We start from the raw sequence: 11,438 nt of genomic DNA on the forward strand, positions 1-11,438 counted from the left end.
TTGCTTTTACACAGGAAAAATGGTGAGATGAGTGTTCCATTTCCTTGTCACTGGTAGGGAAAGAGAAATCACTTTTTCTGTGTCTCATTTTCTTCTTTAAACCACCCCCTCTCAGAAGAGAATGTAGTAACATCTTCATTGTGAATATCAATATTGTTTCAAGGGTTTAAAAAAGCATTTAAAACATTTAATTGGTGCGTCTTCTAGGAAATCAAGGAAAACAGGACAACAGAGCTAAAGGAAGACATGACCCCGGGGGCAGCCAACCCTGGAACAATGGGAGTTTTTAAAGGGATAATTTTCTAAAGGTAGAAAATGGAAGAGTACTGTTGGACCATAAGAAACAAAAGTTAGGAGTAAATCTGCATACAAGATTGCACAATGTTGCCTTGAGACCTTCTCAAGGAATGTCTGTAGAAAACGATGTCCCTGTAGTCTGCACTGGCTTCTCTCTTTAGAAAAATATGCCTCTTCCCCAGTGAAGGGAAGGGATGGTCCCCAGAAGTTTTCATTCCAATAGTCAGTTTAAGTGGAGATTTTTGCTTTGCTTGCTCTCTGGAATGCCTTTGTGATCAGATCTCTGCCCACTGTGCTTGATCAGGCAGAACAAGTTGGGTATTGATCACAACAGTCACCTAACGAGCTTCCTATTTAGTGCAGGTGTAGCCCCCCAACCCCTTTCTCTCCTTACTATAGAAAACATGCCATACAAAAACTCATGGACACCCTAAAAGAGTGATCATTAAAACAACAAAAGGATGCTTTGGCTTGCCAAAGGATTCAGTTCAAATGTCCTTTAAATTGTGAAACTCTTCCCTAAGACACACAGACACATACATACACACTCACAAACACATTCACTCACCACTTCTATCATAACTATGTGTTTAAAATTCATAGTTCCATTTCCAAGAACTTATAAGATACTCAGCTTTTCAGGAATAAGTCAATAGAAAGTATACCTGGAAATTCGTCTTAAGCTTTTATTGGAGCTTAACTGCTGAAGGTACCACTTACAACTTTGTTGTAAAATTCCACATCAGAAAGAGATGATGCATCAGAGTTGGGACCCTGTGGTTCTTTGAAGTGATGAGTTTTCAAATGACGAGTTTTGTAAGAGTTTGTCTACACTTTCTGATACCCTAAACTTTGTTCCTAGAAGGATTAAAAATAGTGAATTATTACTGTTCTTCAAATAAGCCCTGACTTCCCAGTGATTATGGAGATCCAGTGATGCTTATATTTGCATAAATTACTGATTTATGGCCTTGTAGCTATTTTGGAGATTTAATGTACTCAAAGTTTTGTTTGCTGAGGGAATTACTAACTTTATTGAGTGACATGACAACAAGGAGAATTTATCTCATGGGGAGGAAAGTGCTACATTGAAATAAGGGAATGAATATGGAAGCATGTTGGAAAAATAAAAGCACTTTACAAATGTAATGTATATTTATTGTGTCATTGGTTTAACACTGAAGTAAAATTCCAATCAGTTAAACTGATGATTTAGTTTCTTGGAGAACTAGCTAATTTCTTGGTGCTGGGGGTAATTTAGCATGTAATTTGCTGAGATATATAGAGGTAGGGGAGGAGGTGTGCAATTGAAACAACCCACTGCATTAAGTGGTATTGGCTATCATTTGTGTGTGTGTGTGTGTGAATTGATAAACTACAATGTTGTCTGTGAAGTGCTAAAAACAGGCCAAATGAATCTAATAATTTTTTCCTCCAGAAAATACAGACTTTTTCCCCATTTCTGTCTTCTATTCATTTTCCTACTTAGCATTTAGATAAATGAAAAGATCATGTTAAGAAACAAAAATGTTCTGAAAGATGAATAAAGGCACAGTATTAGGAGTTATGCATTTCAATAAGAAATTTTAAATTATGAAGTATATTTATGACTAGCATATAGAAAGTGCTATGCATTATTATATAGGATCAGTGTCCAGATTGTGACTGTTACTGTTGCATTTAGAAACACAAAGCCAAGTTAAAATTCTGTGTCTTCAAGTCTTACTTCCCCATTAATCTTTATTTTCATTTAAAGTGCTCCACATGGTTATTCACAGTTGGGATCTTTATATTGAGATCTGATAATAACAGAAGTGGGATTATAAATCATTAAGACTGCTTTCATCATGCAGTTCAGAAATGATGTATAATCTCTTTTGTGTATAGTCAAGCTGTATATAAGTATTTTTATGATTGATTGTTCAAGTCTATTAGAAAGAAACACTCAGAATATAGCTTGGGTATGATTTTATTATAAATGAAATATTTTGACACATTCTCATGATAATAACTGCTTCACATTTTAAACACATTAGCATTTAGGAGAGTGTAGTGTCTCATGTAACTTAGTCCAATCCTAAACCATTGTATGGCTTTTGGTTTACTACTTCACCTGCTATATAGAATTGATAGATTGAAGTGACTTGGGATATAAATGTCCTTGATAATTTTCATTCCTGACATAGGAAGATGAAATAGACAGATGTTTATGGCATCAAATAATGGGTCAGCCAAATTGCTTATATTATGATAGTACTTGGTATCAAAAGGCAAAAGAAATTAGTAATTAGCTTTTGAAATTGTAGGTGTTATTTTCACCATGTAGGAAGCCCGAGTTTCTTTCCGCTGTCCTGCTGCCAAGTCCTGTTGCTTTCAATTATGCGTGCTGAGAGCAAATCATTTTTATTTTATTGGACTTATTTACTGTAAATAATTAGAATAAAATCTCCAGATACCGGAGAATCCCCAGTTACCATTGATGGGTCACTTATTTTAGGCAACATTCAACATTCTCCCCCAAATATGGATATTCCTTTGGAGAAATGACATATTTGGCCTAAAACAATTAGAGTACCTCACCCAGTTAAAGTTAGCTAAAGTAGTTGGCAATCATTACTCTATTTTAAGAATGATGCTTCCATGATAAAAATGTCAGCCACTAAGAAAACATCTCTTTTAAACTGGGACCTTAATTGAGTACACCAGAGTATTAAACACACATAAATACTCAACCAGGATTTCTTGCTTTTGTTTCCTGTCCCTAACCACAAACACGAGCCAGAATTCTTCTGATTCACTAACAGGGAGTTGTTTGGGAACAAACTCATGTTTCTCAAAAAACTTGGAGTTAAAACAAATGTGGCTGGCCAATGTAGGGAGAAGTAATGATATGCTGTGTGTGATTTTAAATGGACTGTTGTTCATTTGTCAAACTGTTGATTGAGGGAATGCTTTCCAGTTACAGATTGATTGCCTTATAGTTTGCAAAGCACATTCACATTCATTATTTTACTGATGGTAAGTACTGGAAATGAAGCTGGAGTTAAGAATTTTCCCCTGGTCACCAAGGTAAGTGGCAGAGCTGAAAATCTAACTCACCCATTTGATTTCATATCCATCGCTCCACCTAGCATACCACACTGCCTTTTAATCAGGTATTTGGCCTGTCATTTTATATTGATGAAAATGATTATACTTGCTAAGACTGGGAGCAAAATTATGTTTGCTTGACTATGATGGTAGCAAATTTTGCTATAATTTATTCAGAGTCTTATAAAAGGACCATCTGCCAGAGTTCAGGTAATTTTCATTACATTTTACTGTGTATGGTAGCCTTTAAAATTTGACCTGAGCTGAAACTTAATGTTTAAACCTGACCAGGAGGAGTTAGCTAATCTTACCTCCCAAATACAAATGGTATACATATGGTGCATTTCTGTTTAGATCACACAGAAACAGTGAAAGGAAAGAAAGTGAATTAAGGGTGCATTTAATAAATTCCCATTAGTGGTCATTTCCTTAACTGAATTTAGATTTCTATGGCTTTGCTAATAATCCAGTGACATTTGCTAGCTATTGCAAAATGTCTTTTCATTTAATTTTTCCTTTTTGTATAAAACCTAATGTTTCAATCAAAACTACCACAGTGGCAAAATAGGATAAAAGTAAGACAGGTAGAAGAGAAAGTGTTGTATAAAGAGCTGTTCTTTTGTGCTTTTGGCAGTTAGCAAGTATGTTTTAAAAGTCTTGAAATTCAAATCCTCTCCATGGGACATAAAAATTCTTCTTTAAAATTAAATTCATTTTCTTTAGTACCTTTTTAAGGGCTTTAAGACTATGTAAAATTAGCCCAGACATTTTATTGGCAGTATTGGAAAAAAGCTTTTGTAAAATACTTAATTAAAATCTGCAGTATGTTTTGTCAAAGAGAGGTTGCTGGGCTCTTAGATGGTGAGGATCATTTACAGGAAATCATTGTTTGGTCCTGAGTGTGAAATGAGAGATTTAAACAATTACTTTTTAGATTAATGAAGTGACTACATTATAATATACTCAGTTTTCAGTACAACTATCAGCCTGCAAACTTTTAACTATTTATGACATTGTCAAGATTTTGTCGCACCTATATGAGCAGAAAATACATTCTAGCAATACTATATTCACTATTAGGCAAAAAGATAGAGGTCTTACAGTTCCATCTTTAGAAAAGTAGGTTTAACACTTAATATACAGGAATGTTTATGACCTTTTCATAATGTGAACATATATGCTTGCTGTTTTAGATTTGCATTATTTTAGAGAATATCTTTCAGCTTCTGGCTGAGGAAGTAATTTTTTTTTAGAATGGGAATGGCTGCTTAAATATTTATTTAGTGAAATGAGAAAGTGATCTCTATTTTTCCTAGAATTCTGATATATTTTCCTCATTGGTTAAAGTTGCCATTAGTTGTATTCTATAAATTGTACCCTCAAGGTGCCATGTCTGGAATATTGTGCCCTTCCCTGGTCTCTTCTAGCAGACGTGTCAGGGGCCATTCTTGGAATCCTGCAAGGCCTACCAAGAACTACTTCCCTGTATCTTGTTCCCCAGCTGGCTAGGATTCAGCTGGAAGTAGCAGCCTTCCTTATAGGGATTCCTGTTGTATACTTTCAAAGATTTGCTGCCTGTTCTACTGTCATTTGTTGGCATAGAGGCAGGTGGTCTGGTCTTTAAGACTATTCACGGTTACATTCACCACAATTTGTGTGATGCCAGACCTTCTAGATTTAATTAATATCCCATTCCCCATAAATTGTGGTCATTTTAGCTAATTCTTGAAATTTATGAAATTTTCCTTACTAGGATTACTAATTTCCTAGTTGTAGATTTGAAACATGGAGAGAATGTCAATGAAGTGTCAATCTCTAAATTTATCTTGAAAATTACTCATATGTGTATCAACCTTGCCCTTGAATGTGTGACCAAGGAATGTGATTTTAACCTTGTTTACACCTCTGCCCTTGAAGGCACACCAACCTTCTCACACTCAGAGTCCCTGCATTGGAAGTGTCCTCATTGTGGCTACAGATTTTACCACAGACTCCCTTCTAATTTTTAAATACAGTAGTCTCTCTTCTACTTACTCCCTGCCCACCCACACAACAATTCTAAACTTGGGAGTTTAGAAGACATTATTTCTATAGTCATGGCTAGAGGAAATTGAAGCTTCAGATGCATCTCACAGAAATTAACGATGTAATCAAAATATTTCCTCTGTTAGTTCAGGAACTGCACAGGTTAAATAGAGTCATGTGTAGACCATTTATTTATGACAGTGTTTCTATGAGGTAATTTATTCTGAGTTTCAGCTAAGCAATGAACCCTGGAATATGTCTCTTTTGTAAATTGAAGACCGCTTGTATTAGAATTCTAGTAACTTGCATTCTTTATGTCAGCAGTAACTAGGCAGCAGAGATATGTAGCCCAAGTGTGTTGAGAGGTAGTGGGGAAACTGACCTAGGATGAAAAATCCTGTGACTGGTCCCCAAACAGAGCATTTCTTTCCAGATAATCAGGACTGGCCCAGAGCCTGCTAGTGAAGGAAGGGCAGGTTTGAATCAACTAGGCTGCTCTTTAAAAACATGGAGCTTCACATGTACTTAATATACATTTTCCTTCCATATTTTATTGATTATTCTCTTAGGAAATCATTGCCACTGTGGGGAAAAGTATAGTTTATAATTTGACCTATGGAAGAGATAATACAATCGGCACTGTAAAGACCAGCAGCAGTTCTTGCTAATTTTTACCCTATGGAACCGCATTTCATATTTATTAACTCATACAAGATCATCATCCTGTATATTATTCAAGCACAGAAAGGTGTGGTGGAATTTCTTATTAATAAGATGAAGCTTGCATAAAACCCAGTGACTACTAAGCTAAGTAGCATGATGGCATTTTTATATATTCATTTCTGGAGTCCAGGCTTCTATTTCCCTTCATTCTCTGTGGTTTGCTAGCCTTGGTTGGTTTACTGGGTTGCCTCTGATAATGTGAACACCAGTTGATTGCAGAGATAGAGTACTGACTAATGAACAGAGCAAGGATTGTCAACACCACTAGAAAAACATCTTTTTGAGATGGAGGAAAATTAGAGTTAAAAAGATAATTAAGCCAATAAGGTTGATGAGGATGAAAAGAGAAGAACGGGACATGTTAGTTTCACCTTTCTCTGGCCTGTTGTTTGGAGAGTGTTCAGACCCTAATATAAGCATATTTATGATTCTTATAATATAAAATGGTCTGGAATTCCCGGGAGGAACTGCCTTCTTTGCTCAATCTACAAATTTCCAGGGATATTCAAGTCATATATGTTTTATTAGTATATTAATGTACACATTTATAGCATTCTAGAACTTGAAACAGAAAAGCTGTCTTTATTTTCGAGAAGAAAATGATACTAGACATAAAGGAAGCAGAAGAGGACACTTTTGACCTATCAAATGCCATTAAGGTTTTCTCTCTTACAGAGAAACAAAATTACTTCAAGAGTATGCTACTTCTTAAAAGGAGTGTCATGAACTTGATATTAAAACTTGATATCTTTGATCAATTGTAAAATAAGGATACACAATAAGATAATTGTTTATAACCTGTCAATATCAAAAGGAAGATGAGCAAAAATGAGACCACTCTGCCAAAATCATCACCATTTACCCTTCTGGTGGTGGAATGATATAAAAACGAATAGGAAATTAACCAATGATATGATTATCAGCTCTTTGATACTTTTCTTGTATACCTTTTAGGAAAGAGGTTTAATCCCTGTATTGCTTTCTTCCATTACTCAGCAAGCTTGTGAATTGCTTCCTTTTGCTGTTCTTTTGGAATGTGTTTAGGGAAAGTAAACTCATTTTAATATTGGCCTAAGTAAAACAGGATTATGAAGGCAAATCTGTGGCTCTAGTTTCCATAATGCATTGCAAAAGCAAGTTAAATTATTTGGGGATTATCCTGGTTTGGAAAACATTATTCCCTAGAATATTTAAAGAATTGACAAACATATTTTGTAAACTTGAAATTACTCAATCATTTGCAATTTTTTGAAGTTATTGACTTTTCACCCAATGCTGGTGCAGGTGTTGTAGAAAACATAGAAGTATGAATCAAATTTTTGGTAGAGTTGTGTTATTTTTAAAAATCAAAGAATAAAGAAAAACAATCCAGTAGAAACAAATGATCCTAATTCCAAGAATTGCCACTTGGGTACTTTTGGAGCTTAGTTAATATACATTTGTAAAAACATATGAAATGCAGTATGTCATATATGTTAGTCAGAAACCGCCTTTAAAACACATGCAGCGTGCTATGTATATGAACATGTGAAGTTGTTTGATAGTCAAATAATAAGCTAAATTAGTGAGATACCTTTGTAACCTCAAATTTCTCTTAAAACCATGTAGATGATATCTGAAAACATTCCATGATATTCACCTAGCCCAATTTTGCCACAACTAAGTGAATCACTAAAAAGTACTCTCACAATCAGTCTATAGTGGTTGCAGACACCTTTCATCCTGTAAACCAGGGACAGAGTCTAAAATTTCCTAAACCCAGTGCTGACAGGACAACTTAATACTTCTTAATTTAGGGTACTCCTTTTTACTCTACTTAATTGAAGATCTTGGACTTGAAGCCAAGTCTGGAGGATGCTTTCCATTGCTTTTTTAGCTTGTTTCAAATGAAATGGGATACTGGATACTTTGATGTGACCCAGTCTTAAAGTAACACTCCCACTCTACAATCTACTTCCTGGGCGTTCTTCTTTCCCTTCTTTAGTCCAGCACCTTCTTCCATATACCTGATCCCTACCACCTCACACACCATGCTCCCTAATGTGTGCTCTCTCATTAAGCTGAAAGCCAAGAGAGCTATATGCTTTTCGTAGCCAGATGGAAATTTCATTTAACTCTTTGCAGGTATAACTTTGATTCTTTGAGAAGAAATTCCATGATTAGGTCAGGAGACCACCATTATGCTGAAATCCACCTAAGGAAAAGGCAAACTCAGACATATGGGAGCAGGAAGAACCTTCTCTTTCTGCCTAATGCCTCCTCCTTCACACGATCCTCCAGCAAGAACTGGAACAGTGCTCACATATTGAAAGCTACTGCTCAGCAGCAGTACCACGGTGGCATCCTGTGGACAGAATGACTGCCCTAGTGTCTTTGCCCAGCTTGTGCTTATCCTCACAAGCAGCTCACACAGTTAATCATGCCTGATTAACCATATCTATGCCAAGGCAGTGTCTTCAATGCATCTTTGAAAAACCACTTTATGTTTTGTTTGCTTTTGTTTCAGAACAGGGTGTGGGGGGTGGGTGGTGGCAGCTCTTCACACTAACTTTCCAAATAACTTTTGTCTTATCATCTTTTTTTTGTAGAGTGAGTACATTGCCACAAAAAAATAATCAAACACATTTTAGAAGAAAAGTGACACAGAATTTCATCTTCGAGTACTCCAGATCTGCCTAAAGGAAAGAAAATTCAGAGGCTTCTGAATAGAACGCAGCCTAAATTTCTGTCGGTCAACAATCGGACTGTGGCAGCTGAATGATCCTGCACATGGAGTTCATTCTTGCCGCTGCCCTGTGGATTCACTGATTTTTTTAAATTAAGAATATTCACACCTGCTTTAGTTTTGTTTTCTAGTTTCCCTCCCTGATCTCTTTCTTTAAAAGGAATCCCTTAATTAGCACCCTGTAATGCTTTCCTTTTCCTGTCTAAAAAAGTGTTTTCAATCTATGTAAATGTAGCCAGCACAAATTTTAATGATATAATACCTGGATGAATGTTCAACATGAACATCTTTAAACCATGGCAGATAAAGAAAAAAAATATTTGAATGAGAAGGTAGGTATGATCTGGAATCTTTTTTTTTTTCTGATCAGTACATACTTAGAACATTTCTTGATCAATGAATTAAATGTAAAATGAACTGATATCTTGACAGATCATTTTCAATATTTAAAGTCATGACTAAAGGGCAAATTATCTCAGCTTTTGCTCATCAATAAACTAAAGCATTCTGTTGACATTGTCAACTCAAGTGATATCTTGTCAGTTTCCAACATTTTAAAGGTGGAACTGAAGAGCAAGTTTTTGACTTGTTCATATAGATCCGCATGATGTTCTGCCAGCAGACTGAGCATTTCCAAACCTATTTTCTTAAATTTTATTTTAAAACCAATATTTTCCTCTGAAAAGAAGCAAGCCTATTCAAGTCTCCATCTCACAAGACCCCTCTCTGGACCTTCTCCCTTCTTCCTTTGTCCCTCCCTTCCCTCACTTTCCAGCCATTCCTCCAACAACTATTCTCCCTTCCCTGCCCAGGACTCCTATGAAGAAGTCAGTTTCCCATATTTAAAAAATTAATGTGTGCTTATCAACTGATAGTCTGACTGTAACTTAAGCCAAAAGGAACCTCTTATAAGGCCTTGCATCCTTTCGGACAATGAGCCAATATAAGATGCACAAAATATAAAAATCAGAGCAAGCTCTCCCCTGCTGTATTTGCTTGCCTCTGATGGAAACTGAGTTAAGATTTTAGGAACCTGGACCTTTGAGATTATGATAACAGCAGGTGGTGACCACAGAGGATAGGTACAAAGGTCTTGAAGCTTGCTTAGAGCTTTGTTATGTGGTGGCATACAGCTCTTCGCTGTAGTACTGTCACTAGCAAACCTCATCATCTCACAGATGGGTGTGAGTGTTTGAGCAAGTGTCTGTGTGTGTGAGTGCTAGTGTGTGTGTATGTACACATTTGTGTGTATGTACACCTTTGTGTACCTGTGAACATGTGATTGTAGATGTACCTGTTGTGTGCAACTCTGTTAAAAAAAATTGCTTCGCATTTAATGTGCAACTTTGAAGTAGTGTAACATTTACCTGCAGTTTTTTGCCACTCGGTTCCTCTATCTTTGAATGTGTACTTCTATCTTTGAGCAAGCTTATAGTACATGTTGCTGAACTAAACTTTCTAAAGAACCGAGTTGACTTCTATTGTTGCTCCCTACCTACCAACCAAAGGGATGTGTGTCATTGCTAGGGCATCACCTTCATCAGTCCCTTTAGACTTCTCTCTCTTGTTCTCACCTAATTAAGTAACGCAGTGTGGCTTTTGTTCATCATAACAATGTGCTCTTTAGGCAGCCTTTCCTAAAACCTTCTGTTACCATTTTATATTCATGTAAGTTGTCATAATCGTTCAGAATTGTAGCAAGAAATGATTATTTTGGGGAAACCGCTACATCACTTTATTTACATACTAGGTTCAGGGGCTGCCAACAGACAGGATACAGAAGGTATAGCACAGAGGTAACACTTGCTGAATAAATGAATGGAAACATCATACACAACAGTACATACAACTAGTCACAGGTACAAATAGTCACAGGCACAGCATAACAAATATGCAATCATTTTGACACTATTTCTTAGTTTACAGACAATTAATTTATTCAGTATTGTGCTGGAAGAATCTATAGAATATGTGCGCCAACGTATCACTTTCCTTCCAGCAATCAGTTTATGCTGCTGTTAAGAAAAACCAATGATGGAACGATTTTTGTGTGTGTGACCTCTACATTTATTTGGTGTCATACATAGTTACTTGGTCAGTAAAAGCTAAAAACTTTAAAATTCCAACAGCTCATTACATTTGCTATTTCTGCTTCACAGACCTGCTTTGAGTTGCTCTGGGTTTGTCTTCCTTTGTAAATACTCTTATACATTCTTGTTTGTAAACATCTTGTTTGCAGTTGGGGAGACAACCTTGCAACTCTGTATAGTGTTTATATATATACATATATATATATATCTGACTTGCTTTTCCATAGAGCTACTTGCAATAAATGTGTTCATGTAAGTTATTTGTGTGAAGATTCTTTTTTTCTCTGTTGTCTCTGCTCCATTATGAATGAATTATTCTCCTCTGGTGAAGTTGACTGAAATTTTCAGAGTGAAGCAATGGGTCATTTGGGGTTTGTGTTAGTCTCTTTGCCTACAAACATGAAGCTTCTCAGTAGACTCAATAGAATCAATTCACTCTTGAGTCTACAAATGCGGATGTGACACTAGTATAAAACATTTCACAAAAT

At 36.1% G+C, this 11,438-nt stretch overlaps 1 protein-coding gene across 1 annotated transcript in view; it reads left to right on the forward strand.

Annotated features, from left to right (window-relative positions):
• Irs4 (insulin receptor substrate 4) overlaps nt 1-10,046 on the forward strand; it is a 14,621-nt gene extending 4,575 nt beyond the window's left edge. Inside the window, exon 3 of the mRNA XM_029556054.1 lies at nt 8,724-10,046. Coding sequence (XP_029411914.1) covers nt 8,724-8,728 — 5 coding nt within the window. The 3' untranslated portion in view covers nt 8,729-10,046. The remainder of the gene's footprint in view (nt 1-8,723) is intronic.
• Nucleotides 10,047-11,438: the final 1,392 nt, after the last annotated feature.

The sequence above is a fragment of the Nannospalax galili genome, unplaced genomic scaffold, assembly GCF_000622305.1.
Source record: "Nannospalax galili isolate Female #2095 unplaced genomic scaffold, S.galili_v1.0 scaffold25, whole genome shotgun sequence".
In the NCBI taxonomy this organism is placed as follows: Eukaryota; Metazoa; Chordata; class Mammalia; order Rodentia; family Spalacidae; genus Nannospalax; species Nannospalax galili.